Source organism: Penicillium cataractarum (genome assembly GCF_028827025.1).
Source record: "Penicillium cataractarum strain IBT 29864 chromosome Unknown utg000001l, whole genome shotgun sequence".
Classification (NCBI taxonomy): Eukaryota; Fungi; Ascomycota; class Eurotiomycetes; order Eurotiales; family Aspergillaceae; genus Penicillium; species Penicillium cataractarum.
This window is the reverse complement of record NW_026622737.1, coordinates 79,670-99,371: the sequence shown is the minus strand read 5'-3', so window position 1 is coordinate 99,371 and position 19,702 is coordinate 79,670. Positions and strand designations below refer to the sequence as shown.

The 19,702-nt window shown below is 50.7% G+C and overlaps 8 protein-coding genes across 8 annotated transcripts; 3 read left to right on the top strand and 5 right to left on the bottom strand.

Moving 5' to 3' along the window:
* Nucleotides 1-466: 466 nt before the first annotated feature.
* On the top strand, nt 467-1,754 carry N7496_000032 (zinc-dependent alcohol dehydrogenase family protein; the record flags this gene model as incomplete). Its single annotated transcript, XM_056692963.1, has 3 exons — nt 467-1,319; nt 1,409-1,504; nt 1,657-1,754. The coding sequence occupies 3 exons, from the start codon at nt 467-469 to the stop codon at nt 1,752-1,754; spliced, it is 1,047 nt and encodes a 348-aa protein (XP_056559692.1).
* Nucleotides 1,755-3,712: 1,958 nt separating this feature from the next.
* N7496_000031 (uncharacterized protein) lies at nt 3,713-5,648 on the top strand (the record flags this gene model as incomplete). Its single annotated transcript, XM_056692962.1, has 5 exons — nt 3,713-4,035; nt 4,094-4,373; nt 4,484-4,683; nt 4,738-5,312; nt 5,386-5,648. 5 exons carry the CDS (start codon nt 3,713-3,715, stop codon nt 5,646-5,648), a joined length of 1,641 nt encoding a protein of 546 aa, XP_056559691.1.
* Nucleotides 5,649-6,151: 503 nt separating this feature from the next.
* N7496_000030 (S1 family peptidase) lies at nt 6,152-7,165 on the bottom strand (the record flags this gene model as incomplete). Its single annotated transcript, XM_056692961.1, has 1 exon — nt 6,152-7,165. One exon carries the CDS (start codon nt 7,163-7,165, stop codon nt 6,152-6,154), a length of 1,014 nt encoding a protein of 337 aa, XP_056559690.1.
* Nucleotides 7,166-7,534: 369 nt separating this feature from the next.
* On the bottom strand, nt 7,535-9,064 carry N7496_000029 (mannan endo-1-4-beta-mannosidase F; the record flags this gene model as incomplete). Its single annotated transcript, XM_056692960.1, has 4 exons — nt 7,535-7,824; nt 7,886-8,014; nt 8,090-8,851; nt 8,905-9,064. 4 exons carry the CDS (start codon nt 9,062-9,064, stop codon nt 7,535-7,537), a joined length of 1,341 nt encoding a protein of 446 aa, XP_056559689.1.
* Nucleotides 9,065-11,965: 2,901 nt separating this feature from the next.
* Nucleotides 11,966-13,693, top strand: N7496_000028 (sugar porter family MFS transporter; the record flags this gene model as incomplete). The annotated part of the gene is made up of 2 exons (XM_056692959.1): nt 11,966-12,952; nt 13,028-13,693. The coding sequence occupies 2 exons, from the start codon at nt 11,966-11,968 to the stop codon at nt 13,691-13,693; spliced, it is 1,653 nt and encodes a 550-aa protein (XP_056559688.1).
* Nucleotides 13,694-13,976: 283 nt separating this feature from the next.
* On the bottom strand, nt 13,977-15,937 carry N7496_000027 (acyl--CoA ligase; the record flags this gene model as incomplete). The annotated part of the gene is made up of 5 exons (XM_056692958.1): nt 13,977-14,956; nt 15,017-15,119; nt 15,175-15,506; nt 15,577-15,837; nt 15,904-15,937. The coding sequence occupies 5 exons, from the start codon at nt 15,935-15,937 to the stop codon at nt 13,977-13,979; spliced, it is 1,710 nt and encodes a 569-aa protein (XP_056559687.1).
* A 674-nt stretch (nt 15,938-16,611) lies between these two features.
* Nucleotides 16,612-17,670, bottom strand: N7496_000026 (uncharacterized protein; the record flags this gene model as incomplete). The annotated part of the gene is made up of 1 exon (XM_056692957.1): nt 16,612-17,670. One exon carries the CDS (start codon nt 17,668-17,670, stop codon nt 16,612-16,614), a length of 1,059 nt encoding a protein of 352 aa, XP_056559686.1.
* A 518-nt stretch (nt 17,671-18,188) lies between these two features.
* Nucleotides 18,189-19,652, bottom strand: N7496_000025 (uncharacterized protein; the record flags this gene model as incomplete). The annotated part of the gene is made up of 1 exon (XM_056692956.1): nt 18,189-19,652. One exon carries the CDS (start codon nt 19,650-19,652, stop codon nt 18,189-18,191), a length of 1,464 nt encoding a protein of 487 aa, XP_056559685.1.
* Between the last annotated feature and the right edge of the window lie 50 nt (nt 19,653-19,702).

The following is a 19,702-nucleotide window of genomic DNA, read 5'->3' as shown; positions in this document are numbered from 1 at the left end:
TGACATACAGCAACATGACTCTATCTATTCAAGAATTCTACAAAGATATTACCTTTATATACTTATTTATCCCCCACACTTACCCCATGCGGTTCACGCCAAGTCGACTGGAGAATTCCCCCCACATCGACATCCGCAACGTCTTCCCCGCACGCTTCGGACCGCAAGATCTAGAGTCAATCATCTGCAGTCTAGACTTTGCTGGAATGTGGCAAGTCAGGTTTCGATGATCGGCCCATAACCCGATGAGGGGTGTGCATAGCTCATGTAAGTCGCTGTTATCTCCGATCTCCTGATCTCGGGCCAGCGGTACATATTCGGGCACTCATGAATCATCGACGTTGCATGATTCTCTTTGCTTACACTTCCACAGTTTACTCTCTATATATTCTCTTGCATTCTTTCTACACGGCGATACATACTAACCTGCACTGATTAGTATCATCAGCACTCCCATTATACCACCATGAAAGCCCTCGTCTACACCGGCCCAGGCACAATCCAAGTCCTCGACCGCCCCAAACCAACCATCCAAACTCCCACAGACGCGATCGTCCGTCTCTTACATGCCTCCATTTGTGGTACAGATCTGCACATCCTCAAAGGCGATGTCCCCAGCGCACAACCCGGACTGGTCCTGGGCCATGAAGGCGTCGGGGTAATCGATGCCGTGGGCTCCGCCGTCCAGGAATTACACGTCGGCGACCGCGTGGTAATCTCTTGTATGACCTCGTGCGGTGCTTGTCGCTTCTGTCAGCGTGGTTTGCCATCGCATTGTCTCACCGGTGGCTGGACGCTGGGGAATACCATCGATGGTACCCAGGCTGAGTTTGTCCGGATACCCCATGCGACACTCTCGTTGCATCGACTCACGGCTTCGATCGATCCGCGTGCTGCCCTGGGTATCTCCGATGCCCTCCCAACAGGTCTGGAGTGTGGTGTCCTCAGTGCGAACGTGCAGCCGGGTAGTTCGGTGGTGATTGTCGGGGCAGGTCCCGTGGGCATGGCTGCGCTGCTCACGGCACGACTGTATTCACCGTCGCTGGTGGTGATGGTGGATCTGGACGAGGCACGACTGGCCACGGCGCGACAACTGGGCGCGCATGCCACTGTGAACTCTTCCGCCGCAGATACGCGAGAACAGCTCCTGGCACTGACCGAGGGATTGGGATTCGACGCGGTGATCGAAGCCGTGGGGATTCCGGCCACATTTGCCTTGTGTCAAGAGCTGGTCGCCGTGGGAGGGCGCATCGCGAATGTGGGCGTCCACGGGACAGCAGTGGATTTGCATCTGGAGAAGTTGTGGGATCGAAATATCAGTACGCCCTCTCGAGTCCCGTGTTCACCCGTGAGAGCTTTCAAAGTTGGTTGGACAAGACCAATTACTGATCGCGTTGGAATAAACCAGGTATCCACATGTCGCTGGTCAATGCGACGACGACACCCCAACTGTTGCGACTGGTGGAGTCGGGGATGCTGGAGATTGGTTCGCTAGTGACCCATCGTACGTTATGGCTTCTCTCTAGTTTCGCGATTCCTTCCTTGTTTTGTTAGTTGGGGGCAGTTGTCGCGTGTGTTCTCGTATATTTCCATATATGCCTCATTCCCCATTCCAGTCCAAGTCTGACATGCTAATGCATCGTGGTGGGTGTTTAGACTTTCCCAGCGCAGAGGGAGCCACCGCGTACAAGACGTTCCAAGCAGCGGCACACCACCAAGCGCTCAAGGTGGCCATTGACTTTGAAACAAAGTAGAGGCTCTGCACTTTTTTTTTGTTATTGCGTGATGGCCATCCTGGTCGGCACCCCGGTCGTTCCTCGCAGGGGGGAATTAGAGTGCTTCGGCGGGCGTTCTTTGAATTTTCTAGGTTCTCATGTTTATTTCTTACCCTCGTCGTCACTGATCAGCGTCACTCATTCTTGCCGTGGATGAACTTGGTTTGATTGTGGACTCCGGCCCCCTTTCTTCCCACGCCTATCCTATTCCTTTCGTAGTTTCATCGGCGAAACAAGCCACGCGGCCCCACTGTTGTGCCCCGTTTGACACGAAGCACGATGATGACACTGTCGAGGGGAGAAGAGGAGGAGAGAGGAGTTTATTGTAGAGTGCGGCCATAAGCGAGGAATTGTATCTCAAACTTAAATTGAAGCCGAGGGATGGTCTGTTTCAGAGTAAATTGCGGGATGGACGGGTTCATTTCGAGTCCGTTGAGTAGACTGTGGATGGATCGGCCAAAGCGCAAATTCATTGATCCTAGAAAAGACTCCCAAGTCCCACGAAGATGTCCATTCAACAGTTAATAATCCGCATGATAGTTCAACTAACTATTCTTCGGGAGTCTCCTACACTATTCTTCTGCCTCGGCCAATACCTAGTCAACTGTCCATTCCCGGTTTCAATACTTAGGCAGCATCCACCACCGCGCAGGCCAAGATGTAAGCAGTTAGTGTAAGCGGAGTCCCATTTCCCCCATCTCGAAAGACGATCCAGTCGGAGACTCGGAAGAGGAGTCCCTTAGTGTCTGAATGGACTCCGTTAAGTGGCCATCCCGCGGTACGCCAAATGGGAGGCGTCCGCCTCCCTCCGCCCCTGACATCATCATCTCTGCGCCACCATTTTTTTTTGCAGGCCGTGAATAACCTTGAGCGTTGGAGTTAACAGTTAACACAGCCAGTTAGAAATAATAATGTAGGATATCGTGAGTATTGTATGCGCGGCGCAGGATTCTTTCCGGGGACTGTAGGAGTGTAGGGTGGTACTGGGCCGAGTTTAGGGATGCGAATCACAATTAAACACGCTAAAACGAGGGACTCAACGTGGGCAAGGATGGGCAGGACTAAACCCAATGCATGAGATATCTGCCGTATGGCCAATGGACGGAGGAACGACGACTATCATGTCCGCTCGAAGAGTGATTCACTAACTAGATAGAGTATGTACTACAGAGTGCAGTGCGATAGTGTAGCACTGGACTGCTGCGCAATCAATAACCTCCGTGTTGCGCAAATGGTATCCGCCACGATCTCTGCTCGGAAATGAACCATTGAAACTGCGCTGGCTATTAGCCAATAATACCAACTATTCCAAAGAATATTTCATCCGACAGTGTTCCTCCCTTCCATCATGGTTCATCCGACTATTCGCCCTGATTGGCTCTTCCAATTGCCTCCGCCTCCCAGAACAAAGTCGAAAAGAGACGAGAACCCGCCAAGCCACGTCCAAACGATGGAAACGAGGAGTCTTCTCCCACGTTTTCACCGTTCAAGATGAACTGGAATAGGGCAGTGTTAGCCCCGTTATGGACGGTTAGTCCGGAGTCTCATCTTTCCCCGTCTCCCACGCCCCTTCAGCCGCCAAGTCTTTCCCCACTCGCGCCTTTTTTTCGCCCTTTTTGTCTCGTTCTTTTTTTTTTTCTTTTTTCTTTTTTTTATGCTAAGAAGAGGCTATCTTCCCACTTTTTTCCGTCCGAAGGTTTCCATACTCTTTTGATCTCTTCAATTCTGATCCTCCTACTTTGACTTTACGATAGAAGAGTATACTGGGTATACTCGAGAAGAAAAGGATCTTTGCTCTGTATAGGTTCAAGCAATCGCCTATCACGAGCATCCTCATCATACTTCTATACTTCTATTCCCTCTTATACCTTCCGGGAACCAAACTGCCGCGCATGCTCTCCCATTCCACCCAACTATAAACCCTTTCTCTCGTCACAATGGAAGATACTACGCGCCGCTTCTCCAAGGTCTCGGCCTCACGCGCTGAGACCGGCGCCGACACCACCAGTGCCGATCGAACCCTCGAGGATATGGGATATAAGCCCGAATTGGCGCGCAATCGATCCATCTGGCAGGTCACTTTCATGTGCTTTATTCTGTCTTCCGTGCCTTACGGTCTCTCGACTACCTTGTACTATCCGCTCGTTGCTGGTGGCCCGGCCAATATTATCTGGGGCTGGGTGGTCGTCTCTTTCCTGATTCTCTGTGTCGCTATTTCTCTCGCCGAGATTACTTCGGTCTATCCAACTGCCGGTGGAGTGTATGGATCCGTCGCCTCTGGAGTCAATTGAAACTATGCTAACTATTATCCCGTCCAGATACTACCAAACGTTCGTCCTCTCGCCTCTCTGGTGCCGTCGCGTCGCGTCGTGGATCTGTGGCTGGTCGTATGTCGCTGGAAATATCACCATCACTCTCGCCGTGAACTTTGGTACGACGCTGCTCTTCGTCGGTTGTCTCGATGTCTTTGAAAAGTCCCCCGGCGTGGGCATCACCGATGATTTCCAGGCTTATCAGACCTTTTTGATTTTCCTGGCCATCACCCTGTTGACTCATGCGATTTCGGCCTTTGGTAACAAGTGGCTGCCCTGGTTGGAGGTGAGTTGTGAATCAACGAGAAGAAAAAGAGTTGTCTATTCGATAGTTCCCGCTTGACACGTGATCCCTTTCCATTTCGAGGCAAGCCACTAACTTTTTTCTACGCGCAGACTTTTGCCATCTTCTGGACCATCGCCGGTTTGATTTGCATTGTCGTTTGTCTGTTGGCTATCGCGAAAGAAGGTCGCAACAATGCCTCCTGGGTCTTTGGTCACTTTGAGCCTCAAGCTGGCTGGCCAGCCGGCTGGTCTTTCTTCATCGGCTTGTTGCAGGCTGCTTATGCTACCTCGGCCACTGGCATGATCATCTCGTCAGTATTCTTTCCTGAGATTAGAAATGAATTCAATACTAACCCCTGGGATAGTCTCTGCGAGGAAGTCCGCGAACCCGCCGTCATGGTCCCCAAGGCCATGGTCGGTACCATCGTCATCAACTTTTTCGCCGGTCTTCTCTTCCTCATCCCCGTCTGCTTCGTCATGCCCGAGTTGAGCCTGCTCATCAACGCTTCTCAGCCCACTCCCGTCATCTTCAAGCACGCCATTGGCAACTCGGCCGGTGCCTTCTGTCTGACCATCCCCCTGCTCGTTCTTGGTATTATCTGCGGTGTAGGCTGTGTTACGGCCACCTCTCGCTGCACCTGGGCCTTTGCTCGTGATGGTGGTATCCCTGGTTCTGGCTGGTGGCGCACCGTCGACAAGAAGCTCAACATTCCCTTGAATGCCATGGCCCTTGGTATGGTCATTGAGATTGCTCTGGGTGCTATCTACTTCGGTTCTACTGCGGCCTACAACGCCTTCTCTGGTGTGGGTGTCATCTTCTTGACGATGAGTTACGCTTGCCCCGTGGCTGTCTCCTTGATCTTCCGTCGTCGCGAGGATATCAAGAACGGCAACTTCAACTTTGGCATCGTTGGACTCGTAGCCAACGTCTTCGCCCTTGGTGAGTGTTTTATTATTTGATGCACGACCTTCCCCTCCCCTCCCCTTTCGCTAATCACCCTCTTCCCCACTAGGATGGAGTCTCCTTGCCATTCCCCTGTTCTGCATGCCCACTCTCAAGGTGGTCACCAAGGAAAGTATGAATTACGCTTCGGTCGTATTTTTCGGTTTCGTGCTCATCGCAGCCATCTGGTACGGTGTCTGGGGCTACAAGAACTACCGCGGCCCTCCCACCGACGCCGTGGATCACGACGACGAATCCCTCTCTCCAGGCTACCCCGAGTCCACCAAGGGTTCTGCCAAAACCGAACTGCCTGGAAAGTCCAAAAGCCCATGATTTCTGCCCACGACGATACCCTCTCCCTTTTCTTTTCGATCCAGTCGCCCTTCGCCAAAATGCCACCTTTCGTCCGCTAACCACCGACTAACCTAACCTGCCCGGTTGTTGTCTGCCGTCTGCCTGGCTCTTTTTCCCCCGTTTTTGCCAATACCCACAGCGGCCAATTCACCTTCCCATGCGGCTTTCGGTTTTTTTCGCCTTCGACTATCCCCTGCGGCTATCCATTTTCCCTTGCGGTCTTGTCGTCCCTGCGGTTCCCCGGATCTTTTACATTTCCTTGCGACATTGTCACGACGTGATTCCCGGATAGCCATCTACAACCCCTTTCCCACGCACCTCCAACACACCGTAAACGATAGACGATTTGACCTGGCTTTTGCTTTTTGATCGGGAAATTCCCTGGTGGTATATAGCATCCTAGCTACTGTTTTGCTGGACAAGACTTCATGTATATTGGTTTCGAAGTAGCGACTGATCTTGAAATACCAAAAAGAAAGAAATCAATCAGAGCTATCTATCACTATGAATTCGGGTTCTTTATTCTCCAGATTACAAGGCGATTCGGCAGACGCGCGGAGGTCATCTTCGGCTTGGGGAAGGTGCTCATTGAGAAACGCCTTGATGGCGACTAGTGGCACACCATGACGCATCGCGGTACTGTCATCCCACGAGGAATGCAGTCCTAGCAAACTCCCGTCTACCCTCCGCAACAGCGGTGCCCCCGAGTGTCCCCAGTACGTCCACGCATCGTGTTTCAGACTCCCAATCTCAGAGTTATCCTGTGGATCCACGTCGGGTATCATCCCACATAATCGCCCCTGGGAGATCTCGATCAAATCGTATGCGGTTTTGCGGGGCGCGGCGGATTCGAGGTCATCAGCTCCAGGTTGTCCGATACAGATAATCGGTGCAGTGGTTGACTGCGACGTGGACAGGGGAATGTATGCGAAGACGGGTGTTGCGGACACTGGCCCGCGACTACTGCGTAGCTCCTCTGGCACTTCGATGCAGATCACCTTCGCCAGGGCGAGATCGCGACGCGCATCCCACACTAAACACTCCACTTGCACGGCGAGTCCGGTATAACATAGAAGCCACTTGCGACGGTGAGCGCGCCATTCTTGCATCGTCTCGCCGAAGCAATGCGCACAGGTTAGCATCCACCCGCGCGGGTCAATGCAGACTGCTGTACCGGCTTCATGCTGTGCGAAGATCAGTGTCGATGCTAGTCCTCGGACTGCCCGGGGCCCTAACTCGCGGGTAGCTTGTAGTGTCAGAGTAGCTGAGCGCTGTAAGCGACGCTGTTTTGTGCGGAGGATTTGGATGTCAGCGCTTGTTATGCCTGGTAGGCGAGATGGGGTGTGGAGGATAAGGGAGGGCGTGGGTGTGGGTGTTGGAGAGCGCGGAGGGAGGAATCGAAGTGGTTGGTCGCTTTCCTGGTGGTCATAGTTAACTTTTGCTTCGATATTGGGAGGATCCTCCAGATTGCGATTTGATCGCAGTCGACGGGGCATTGTTGCCTCCGTTGAGGAGACGACGCGCCCGTGGAGGAAGAAGGGAGTTGACTTGTTCACGCGCTGGCGCTCAGTCCGTTTATCACGTGAGGGTGATTCGCATACAAGAAGATGGTCAATTTGGAAGTACGGCCATCCTTCGTTTTTTTTTTTTTTTTTTTTTTTGGAGAAATGAAATATCCCTGAAAAGTAGAGTTTAAGAATAACATTTTCTGAATATATGGCTGACTCCTAGAGTCTCAAGACCTGCATTGCATTCAACAGACAGGTAGGTCAAAGCAAGTATATATTTCTTATCCTCCTACTCGGGAATGATTGCCCAGCATCAGACCCATCACTTCAACACTTGCAGCATTCATGATAGCTTCCCTAAAAGGCAGCAACATGATCCGTAACCAAGCAAGTAAAGTCACTCGACCCGTAGAAGATAGTGTTACCATCATCCGAGGTCTGCCCAGTGCTCAAAGTATCACCCCACTGCCAGAACATGTCTCCAGCAATACCCTTGGTATCCAGCGCCGACGTCTGCCATGGAGCCTCAACGGTGCAGTGATCTGAGGGGTATCCATACTCTTCCAGGATACAGGGCTTGCCAGCAGCGACACAGGCATCACCGTGGGCCTTGATCCAGGTAGGACCCCAGGTATCTACTTCGCCCCCTGTTGAACGTGTGAGCGAGGTTTGGTACTTGATAGGCATAGTTGGGGATGAGCTACTTACAGCTGTTCGGGTAGAGGTGGAGAGTACCAAAGTCGATGGTGTCGATGCTGAGGTTCTCGGTGAAGTTGAGACCTTCGCCATAGGTAAATGGGTAGCTGCCGTCCGTGTCGGTGTCCAGACCGAAGCCCTCTAGAAAAAGAGACATGGGTTAGTAGAGTTCTGAGATTGTCTTCCACGATAAAACTGATAGAGGGGTTGTCTTACCATCACCAATGCACACCATGTGCTCCGAATCAAGAGACTTGATATACGCACTGGTCGTCTTGATCCAGTTGTACAGAACCGACGTATCGCAGCCATTGCAGCGGGGCTCGTTGGCCAACTCCCACGAGAAGATAGCAGGAGAGGAACTATACCGAGACACCACAGCCTTGATGTAAGTCTGGTAAGCGGCCTGCGCAGCAGTGTTGGTGTACCAAGTGGTCGCACTGCCGCCAAAGGCCGAAACGTAGGCCGCAATACCACCGTAGTCTGACCAATTGTTCACAAAGTTGATAATCAGCTTGATGCCGTGGTTCTCCGCCGAGGTAACTACGTAGTCGAGACGCTCCAGACCGTCGGCACCGGTGTTGATCGTGGCGGTTCCGTCTGTGAGATGCTGGAACCAGACGGTACCGGATGACGGGATCGTGTTGACGTCGTTGAAGCCCCAGACGCGGAGAATCCGGAGACCAGAGTCGTAGAGGTGCTGCATCACCAGGTCGACGTCGGCGTCGTTGGTCAGGAAGCCGATCCAGTAGGAGTTGGTGCCGGCATAGTAGCTGGTTTCTCCATCAATGGTGAAGTTGAGACCATTGGTCGTGGGGAACACGGTGGAAGTGGACACCGGAGCGGACGTAGTCGAGGTGGTCGACTTGGTCGTGGTTGACGAGCTGGTCTTGGTCGTGGTTGACGTGGTGGTCTTGGTCGTGGTTGACGTGGTGGTTGACTTGCTCGTGGTCGAGGTGGTACTACTGGAGCCCGTCGCTGAGAGGAGTTAGTAGGGAGTAATTCTCATGTGTTCTAAGAGGATGACGTACCTGGTAAGCATTGACTATACCAATCATTCTGATACTGGCAAGTATACGGGGATACGCATGTAGTCGAGCCAGTCCAGCCTTGACCTCCACACTGGCCATATTCAGCCACCTGGGCCGAGGCCAACCCAGCAAGCAGCAAGGCCGCTGCGGAGTAGTACATTGGATGCGATGTTTGCACGAATTGATGGGGGTTGGAAGTGTCAATCGTGGAGAATCTAAGGCTACGACGCGACTACGATGCTTAAATAATTATTTGGTGCAGGCTTGCAACAGAATGCATTGGGATTATTCAGGGGAGAATGCGGAGAAGGTTCCGTTATGGAACAGGGTCAGGGAAAGTGTTCTGAAGACGGATTAGACGCTGGAGCTAGTTCAAACGGCGGGCCGTGTTGTTTGAGGACTAGAAGTGGAGAAATGGAAGGGGAATGGTGGCAGATAAATTACGGAGGGAAATAAGACGGAGGAGACTGTACGTTTAAGGGTTAGGCTGATTGATAGTATATTGAGTTTAATCATGGATTCATGAATACATGGGTGAAGACTGGGGATAGCACGCCCAAAAGAACGAGATGACGAACCGAATCTGGGGAAATTCTGCAGGATCACCGGAGAAGCGGAGACACGAGCTGCACTTCGGAAAAATTACACGAAGCGACCGAGCATGATATCTCAGTATGGTCGAGCCTGTGGTATCTACTCCGCGTAGCTCCACTCCATAGATGTACGTTCTCTCCGCAATTTGATTCCCCAACTTGGGCTCCTAGGGTTTAGCGTCAGTCGCGAGCGGGGGAAGTGGCTGCGCTTGCCTCAACCGGACAAGGGCCGATGCATTCAGTCCGTGCTGTGTGAAGAATCGGGCCTCATGGCTTCCGAAATGGCGTATTAAGGAGGCGGAACGAGAAAAAGGGCTGGAATTAGGATGGTGTTAACCTAACGTGTTATATGTGGCTATACTAGGGGTTGCTATTCGCCTATTTTATGCTACTATTGACGCAGGTAAGTCTCGAAAAAACACGGCACTATTCCATGTGAAGAAACAAAACTAAATAAGCATCGACCATCAAATTGACCTACTTCAAAAAAACTTGGATTGGCCCAACATTGTTCTTTCATTTTCGGTCACTGAGGCTCGGTTGGAAGCTCTCTCTTGCGGAGGCAATACTGAACCAATAGCGCATGACTATGTCATGCTATACACCTACCAAGCCTTGATCATTTGACCTGTTACACTGTTAGATTTTAATCCGACCGACAATTAGCCGGCTGACCTCCCTACCGCGGTTGGGTGATTGACTGCACTCGTAAGGAACTCGGCATGTTTCATCCGATGTTTGTAAAGAGCTCGCTCGCCTACTAAAAAGTATGTCGAGGAACTGGCGGAGCCGCGAGAAGATCCGACGAACCGGAGGGACCGGAGAGCTTACGTATGAAGAATTAACATATTAGTTGAATGACCCACAGGCAAAGAACAAAGCCAATGATTTTCCCCTGTCTTAACTTTGTATTATTTTTCCTCAAAACGAGCGCTTAAAAACTACTCCTGCTGACTCAGCCTGAGGGATTCGAAACCTAATGAATTGGAAAAGATTCGGAGATATTCCCCTTTTTTTACTTGGAATCGCTAAAGTAGTAGGGGTTTTATAAAAGACTTAGCCGGGCATGGGATAGAAAAAATCCGAGTGTGAATGAATTGACGAGATGATTCCTATGTGAACCGTGTATCTTCATATTTGCACATAGAAAGGTGGTTGTGCAAACTCTGCAGTGACGTATTCAGGCACCTGCCGCGGGTGTGGCGCCGCCACTGATGGGCGGCCAGGGAAGATCAGGCTTTTCAAGGCGTTTCCAAGCTCGAATGATGGGCTTGAGATTGTGGGAGAGTGTGTATAGAGGCAACCTTGAGATACTATCAAGTATTGCATAATAAAAGCCATCGTAGCAAATTCCTGTTCAATATTACCCATTGATCCAGGTCGACAGTTCCCACTTCTAGAAGACCCTTTTCAAACGACACGTGTAAACTCGAAAAAACTGGAGACTGGAGATATGCGGGCAACGGAGAGTCCCCGGGGGGCAGTGTCTCCAGCGATGCTTCACCGAGACACTCATCGGGTTTGGCATCGTCTCCAGGGCGAAATAATCCGGAGCAGCCTGGGGGCGGATGCCCCGGAATGCAAGGCGAATGCTGGGGAGTTGATTCGCTTACTCCTATCTTACCAGAGTATCTTGAAAAAAATATTCAACAACCAACTACCAGACATGAGAATCAAATACGAAGCAGATTACGAATTCGGGCCGACTTGGCAATGCTAATAGTCACACTATGAATGCCGTCTCGGGAGCCGATCACAGCCAAAGCCGATGCCGAGCCACGAACGTCATACTTCGGCACGGCTTTGACTGCTGTCTGGTGCCCCGAGTTTTGCCTTTTTCGCCACTTGCCGGGCCTTGAATGGTGAATTTTCATCCAGCCGAGCCGATATTTTGTCTCCATCGTGGTCCCGGCCAACCCGGCCGTCCGTTGGCATCGACGGCCTCTGAATGGTTCACCATATCCGGAACCCTGCTGGAACTAACCCTGACTGGTAGTCTCCTGACCAGGTGGATATCTTGTGTCCCTGCAAATAACCAACTTCGGCCGGTTGTGGTCGCATGTTGGTCATCGTCATCTGCTCTGCACGGCACTCGGCTCTAAGAGTCGTTGTCCACGTCGTGGCTCTCCACACGGTCTCTCCACTGGGGGCCCCTCGACGAATGAACAATTGTGGGTGAAGTTTTGCTGGGGAGATGAGGGGCGTGTTTCCTTCTTTTTTTTCTTTCCTTACGAGTATGTCCCTGTCCCTGCAGGATTACAAAAAGGGCCCGGTTTTCCTCCAGTCTGACATCTCCTCTTTTCATCTTCCCCACAGGCATCCTCTCTTGATACTCTGTTCTTGTGTGAAGATCAGGGACACCTCCATATATCAAAGTCTTTATTGCCTGATATTCTCTCGATATAACATATCTACCTTCGGAGTGACAACGGAGGGTATAACAATCCCCCAAAACACCAATATCAATCATGGGTCTTGAATCTTCTGCCCATCATGGGGAGTCTATTACCCCAGCTCAGAACTCCAGCACAGACACATCCTTCCAAAATAGTCCTATTCAGAAGCCCATGCGTCCGGCCGGAGTCGATACTCCTATTCCACGCGTCACCCTCCGGTCCCTGGTGATGGCTCTCTTTGTCTCAATGGGTGGTCTACTATTCGGTTACGATACCGGTCAGATCTCCGGCTTCCAGGAGATGAGCAACTACTTGCAACGCTATGGCGAGCTGAACAGCAATGGCGAGTATGCTTTTAGTGATACTCGCTCGGGTCTGATTGTCGCTATGCTCTCCATCGGTACCTTGATTGGTGCTTTGGTTGGAGCTCCCCTAGCCGACTTTATCGGCCGGAAGTGGTCGATCTCGGTGTGGTGTGCTATCCTGATCGTTGGTTTGATCGTTCAGATCACTTCCCCTGATGGACACTGGTGGCAGATGGTTGTGGGTCGTTGGGTGACTGGTCTTGGTGTCGGTGGTTGCTCCCTCTTGGTCCCCATGTACCAGGGTGAGAGCTCCCCGCGTCATATTCGTGGTGCCATGATCTCCTGCTACCAGCTTTTCGTGACTCTGGGTATCTTCCTCGCCTACTGCATCAACCTGGGTACCCACACCCTCGATGGAACTGCCCAGTGGCGTATCACTTTGGGTCTGACTTTCCTCTTCGCTGTGATCCTCGGTGGTGGAATGGCTTTCTTCCCCGAGAGCCCTCGTTATGAGTTCCGCCATGGCAAGGTCGATAGTGCCCGTCAGACCTTGGCTAAGCTGTACGGTATTCCTGAGAACCATGTCCGGATTATCCAGGAGATGGAGGAAATCCGTGAGCAATTCGAGGCCGAGTCTCAGGAGCAGGTGTGGCATGAATTCCTCACTGCCCCTCGTATGCTCTACCGTATCCTGCTCGGCATGGCCCTCCAGAGTCTGCAGCAGCTCACAGGAGCCAACTACTTCTTCTACTACGTGAGTTATCCCTATCCCTAGTTCGAAAACATCGCTGTGACGAATCAAATTTCTAACATTCTTTTGTCTTTCTAGGGTACTACTATCTTCCAGGGTGCCGGTATCTCGGACAGCTTCATCACCCAGGTCATCCTGGGTGCCGTCAACTTCGGTACTACCTTTGGAGGTCTTTACATTGTTGAGAACTATGGACGTCGCAAGTCTCTCATCTTTGGTGCCGTGTGGATGTTCGTGATGTTCATGATCTTCGCCTCTCTGGGTCACTTCATGTTGGACATTGACAACCCGGAGAACACCCCCAATGTCGGCAAGGGTATGATCGTCGTTACCTGTCTGTTCATTGCTGCCTACGCCATGACCTGGGGCCCTATGATCTGGGCTATTGTCGCCGAACTGTTCCCCTCCAAGTACCGTGCCAAGGGTATGGCCCTGGCCACTGCTTCCAACTGGGCCTGGAACTTCCTCATCTCATTCTTCACCACTTTCATTACCAGTGCTATCGACTTTGCCTACGGTTACGTCTTCGCAGGCTGCCTGTTGGTCGCTGTCTTTGTTATCTACTTCTTCGTCATTGAGGGCAAGGGTCGTACTCTTGAGGAGCTCGACTACATGTATGTCAACAAGGTCGCTCCCTGGAAGAGCAGCAAGTATGAGATCCCGCAGCAGCACCTGGAGTGGAATGCGGATGAGAACCCAGCTGGACGAAAGGAGCGGGACATGTACCATGCCGAGAACGCATAAGCGTTGAGGCAGGTCTCTTCCGAATTTTCTTGTATCTTTTTGTCTAGGTCGCTTTGCTTTTACTGAAGTGGCATTACTTCCCCTTTTTTGTTTGAGTCATCATGATTATGATGCATGAACTTTGCATGATCGGCGTTGGCTTCGGCTGGAGTCTCGAGATAGATTGTCGCATGATCGACTTGTGTATAAAACCTTCTTGCATAACCTGGCATTCAAATTCTTTACCAAATTATCAACCCATGATAAACCCTACTCTGTTCTCTAAAAACCTCACACACATGATTCACAGCTTGGATCTTGTCTCACCCCGAGTAACGATGTATCGCTCTTTTCGGCTATCCTCCTGTTCCAGTTTCCGTAACATACGACGGAGGATCTTCCCGCTTGCGCTCTTTGGAATTTCCTCGAGCATTTCAATCTCGGTAACCCACTTATGGCGGACCTTTTTGTCACGGACATAGTCAATAAGCTCATTGAGTGACCGCAATATACCCGACCGATCTTTACCATGACGGACGCTAGGCTTCAGTACGACATACCCCTTCGGGCGTTGGCCAGTGTAGTCATCAGGAATAGGACCGACGGCCACATCTTCCACAATTGGATGCCCAAGTAACAGGTCCTCAAGCTCGGCCGGGGCCACTGCAATACCTTTCACCTTTATCATTTCCTTGATGCGGTCGGTAATTGTTATGAAGCCTTCTTTATCAATGAAACCGACATCACCAGTATGAAGCCACCCTTCAGCATCAAAGGTCTCCGCTGTAGCTTTTTCGTTATTCAAGTATCCCATGACAACTTGCGGCCCTCTTGCCAAGATTTCGCCAGGGTCGTCATATCCCAGTGCGACGCCTGTGTCGGGGTTGATAATTTTGACTTCGGTATTCGCGACAATAGTACCCCCGCAGTGCGCATATTCGTAGGTAGACTTCTCCAACGGATGGGCCGTGATGCAGCTGCATGACTCGGTCATCCCATACCCTTGCTTGAACCCCGTATTTGGAAACTGGCGCTTAAGCTCTTGATTTACCTCCGAGGAGAGTGGGGCTGCACCGGAAGAAAACTTGCGGACGTGGGACAGGTCGTAATCTTTCACAATTGGATCCCGTAGAAGCCGGATCAAGATAGGTGGCACAAGCAAAAGTTCTGTAATCTGATACTGAACGACTGTGTCGAGCATGGCTTTCATAGTAAACGCTGGAAGCATATAGACCTCTGCGTTTCGAAAGACGGGAAGATGCATTTGGTGGACCAGGCCGGTGACTGTATTACCACAATGTTGTTGTTAGAAGCAGGTTTTTCATAGGAATGGGATTGACCTACTGTGAAATAACGGCAGCACTGCCAAGACCTTTTTATTTTCTTTCGCGGTTATCTGCTCCACCTGCATGCTTTGCGCGATCACGTTATGATGCGCTATCATGACCTATTGGGATGTCAAATGAGCGTCTCCGACAATTGAACTAAGAAAGACAACCTACAGCTTTGGGAAGTCCAGTAGTTCCGCTGCTAAAGCTTAGAAAGCCGCAGATATCCTTGTTGGTCTGCCCGGCAGGGATCTTGAAAGGCTGGACCTGACCATTAGGCCCGAAGCCTGCTCCAAAGACGACAAGATCTTGGATCGAAGTGAAGCCTTCTTTCCTTCCTTCGAGAAGTATAATTCGGTCCTGTGAGATCCCTGCATTCTTTGCAGCCGGAATGGCAACTGGAAGAGACGACGCTGCGGTCATGAGAACTTTTGCTTGTGCTGTGCGTAACGCAAAGGTCATTTCCTCAATATTGTAGGCAGGCGAAGCACCCGAGATTATACCACCTACGGAAAGATGTTATCATCTCGTTGGAGTTAATTTGTCAAATCAAGATAGGTAAAAGGGGCTTCTTACCCACACGATTGGTGGCAAACATGGCGATAGGATACCAAACGGTGTTTGGACTAAATAGTGCCACCACATCGCCTTTCGAAAGTCCAAACTTATGAACTAGGGCAGTTGATATCTTTATCGCATACTCCTTAGCCAGATCGTACCCAATCCGTTCCTTTGTAGCGGCATTTGTGAAGCCCCCAAGATCGGAGGTCTTATACTGGCTTAAGGGTGAAGTTGATGATTCAAATAGCCATTCCCAAGTCGTCAGATCCTCTGGAACTGAAGCAGAGAGATTTTGTGAGCATCATGGCTCTAGGCCCGCGATAGCTGTCTGTCACTACTTACTGGAGATGCTCGGTTGCTGAGACGTGAAAATCATTTTGTGTATGGGATGGCTTCTACACTGGGTGGCGAGTGCTCCGTGACGGATGTACACGATGGGTGGTTGGTATCTGATATAGGTCGAGCCTATTTAGCGGGGTAATAGATTCAAGAAGCCTTCTTCCAAGTGTCCCAGCTCTTTCCAAGACCTTCGTAAATATCGTCTCGGACCTCGGCTCTATAATTGGAAACCAAAATCGACTACAGACATTCTGGTTGTCAACCAAACTCCAACGGCCCTCTCCATTGCTCGAAAAGGTGTCTATAATCTGAAACTTTGATTTTCATTCCATTGATAACTTAAAATGAGCCATTCGAACTTGTTACTACTGCGTGAACTCGGTTATCCAGGAAAATCAATAATGGAACAGTATCAGAATTGCGGGGCAAGAAATGCGGGGAAATGTACATCGGACTTCCTCCCCGGTTCGCATGCGGGGTACGGTTTGTTCGGGACTTGAGAAAGATGGAACGAACGACAGACTCGTATATGCTCATTCATTCATGCACACTCTATACTAAAACGATAAATCTTGCAGTTAAAAACTCACGTCATCATGGATCAACAGCCAGCTCAGGCACCCCTGACATTGTTGCTACTGGAAGCATTCCCAAGAACGTTAAAGCCTGTTCATGCCAAGGTCTTGATTAGCCATGATAGGGCTGAAACCATCAGATATCCTCTCTGAAGCCTTTGAGGATTCCATCGTAAAGCTTCAGAATATCTAGTACATGGCCGCGTTCAGTATGAGGATCAGCGTGGCTGGTGAGGGCCGGTGTGTCATAGATTTGCGAGTCTTCTGCCGGATGCGAGATGACATCAATGCTGTGCCTTCTGCGCGTTGCAAGATTATGTACTTGGGGTCCCGCTTGGCCTGGTGGGAGAATGGAGGCACTATGTGATGATAAAGCCCTGAGTTTCGCATTGAGAGCGCAGGGATTTCCCGCGCTCGTAGCTCGAGGGTCGCTGACCAGATCGCCCAGCATCTTCGTCATATCAGAGAATGCCAGACCAAGGTAGACTGCACATGTAGATATGAGTCCTATCCAGAAGGAATTATGTGATCGAAGAGAACTTCTAGAAAGCTCCTTATACATGTTGAAGGAATCAAGGTTTTGAGGAGAGTTATGCGCCACTCCTATAAAATGATTGGCCACAGAGAGCTTCGGGAGGCCGTCCATTCTGCGTGATAACTCGTGGGCTAAGAGTCTGAGAGCAGGTCTATAGGTCGAAGCATCAAGATTCAAGGCTAGAGTCGCGAGTTCGTGAAGTGCGGCTATCGTCGGGGTATCACAGCAGCACAGCTCGAGGATGCACCACGGTCGCTGGAGAACAACGAGCAACGATGTCAAGAAATCGCTGCGACCAAACACACAGTGCTTCGGATATCTTGATGCGTGTATCAAAAACCAGGGAAGGTGGTCAACAGGGTTTGTACAACTGCTCCCTTGAGCGAGTCCTCGAGGAGGACATGGCAACGAAACGAGGTCAGGCAACGGAGAATCGAGTAGGTTGGAAATTATAGGGATGTTGGATGCAACTAGCGAAGCAGCCTTCTCGAGTTGAGAGCATATTATCGGGTCGATCTCGATAGTTGTCCACTCGGGGGGAAGCGCGACGACCGAGTAAATGGCAAACGAATCGGCCAGCCGTACCCCACCACCGACATCGTACAAGGCGCAGAGCTTCGCAGGGGTTGGGCCCTCTTCCTCCTGAAGAGGGGATTTCATGGATTTTCGCAGGGGGAAAATGCCATGCCTAAAATATCTCGAGCGCAGGTTGTTATGGACTCGGTGCAGGTGTCAGCTGAGTGTGAAGATTGAAAATTAAAGCGGACTTGGGACTGGTGGTGGCAGTGGCAGTCGAAGTGGGCTGTGTAAACATTCCCGGGTGAGATTGTCGGCCTGGGAGCCTTGGAGCCTTACAGCTACGTTGGGTGCCTTTAAGTTCAGGCAGTAACATGTCATCCTGAATCTTAAGGCATGATTAGGAACTACATGATTGTAGCTTGATTTCTGCGAGACTACTTGACCGAGTAATCCAAATATCGTAATTTCAATTGGATATAACTGTCTTATAGACTGTGACATCTCCCGACACGCCTCCATTGGTCTGTAGCATCTTCTCCCGACTGCCACAGGCTTTCAAACAAGAATATGGAAGAATTTTCATAGTTGACATTCATGCAAGTGTCCTCTCATTGAAAAAAAAAATAGACAGCCCGAGAATTGAAAAGTCGTCACCATTCTCATTTTTTGAGGCATTTGTCGAGGTCCGAAATATCTTCGTCACTAAAATTCAGAGTCTTATAAATCTCTTTTCCTATTCTCAGGGCCAAGTTTTCCCGACCAGAATCCTTGGCCTTGATGTTGTGAACAAACATTTCGCACTTGGTTGTGATGGCCAACTTGCGGCTGTCTTTTGGAAATGGCTTGGGTATCTCTTTATAATCTCCAAGAATTTGGCTGATGTCTGCTAAAAGCAATTGCATTTCCCGGAACACTAGCATATCCGGAAGTAGCCCCATTGAGATCCAATCGAGACCCGTTAACCGGCAACGAGGGGTGACTGCGAGGGTTGCTCGAATAATAGCCAGTGAACGAGTCGAGTTGCCACGGACAGCATCTTTGGAAATCGGGCCCTGGGCTTTGGTTTGGAGGATCCGTGCAATTCGCGTCGAGCCAATCTCTGCCACGGAGGCGTAGACCAACACGGCCAGGAACCCGAGCTGCATGTTGCCATGCATGTTGACCATACATGCAACGGATGCGACGCCACAAAGTGAACCGGTGATAACCCACAGCCAGTGTAGGCTATCTTTGGTCCAGTCAGGCTTGTACTCCCAGGTTGATCGTGCCCAAGTCTCCAGGGTGTTCTGTGGACCTTTGAAAATGACGGTTCCGCCTTCTTCGCGCTCATAAACGGCGAACCGATCGCTATCCTCTGGATCGATTTTAGAAGGCGTATGAACAGTGACCATTTTCGTGAGGGAAATGGCCACGGAGGCCCCCCAGTGGCAACTGTAAAGGAGGAAGAGGGTGAAGGCCCATATGTCTGCCAGCAGAATGCCAAACACCATTCCTGTCAAAACCATCGCTCCATTGATGATGCAGAGCAAGTTCAACGTCCATCTTCCAGCTTTCCACCTAAGGTTTCCAATCTCTGAACGAATCCGAATTTTCTGCGCGTGGTTATCACTTTCACTGCCCTCGGCTTGAACTCTGTCCACGTACACGATCGCAAAGTCGTTACCGGGATGTTCTGATGGCTCAAAGGAAACAATGTCACTGAGCCACGTATTGCTCAGATTATAAGGTAGCTGTCGGAACACGTTGCCAGAGATGTTTGATCGAATCGAGAGCATTGTTGTGTCCTTAGCACACATCTTGATGGCGGGGTGGATCCACTTGAAAGGCGCTGTCAAGCGCTCAACAAGCATTTGCATTGGAGGCAGAGTCCCCCCGATCATAGTCATATGTGGCCATATGAAGAGGTTTCGATCATACTGGGTATATAGCCTCGCTGCGCTTCTGTCGGCACGTTCATTGTAAAGAATTGCAGCTACGCCTAGCGGGTCAAAAGTGACACCATCGTCTGCCTTCAGCTCTGGGTGGGCCTCACTCAGAGGAGTTGGAAAATCCGTCTTCGCCTGGACATAATCAAGAAGAGCGAAGAGGTTGAGGGTTAAAAATGAGGATCTGAATAAACTCATATGGCCTTTGACTGTTATTCTCCGCGCGAGAATTTGGTACTGCACCAGGG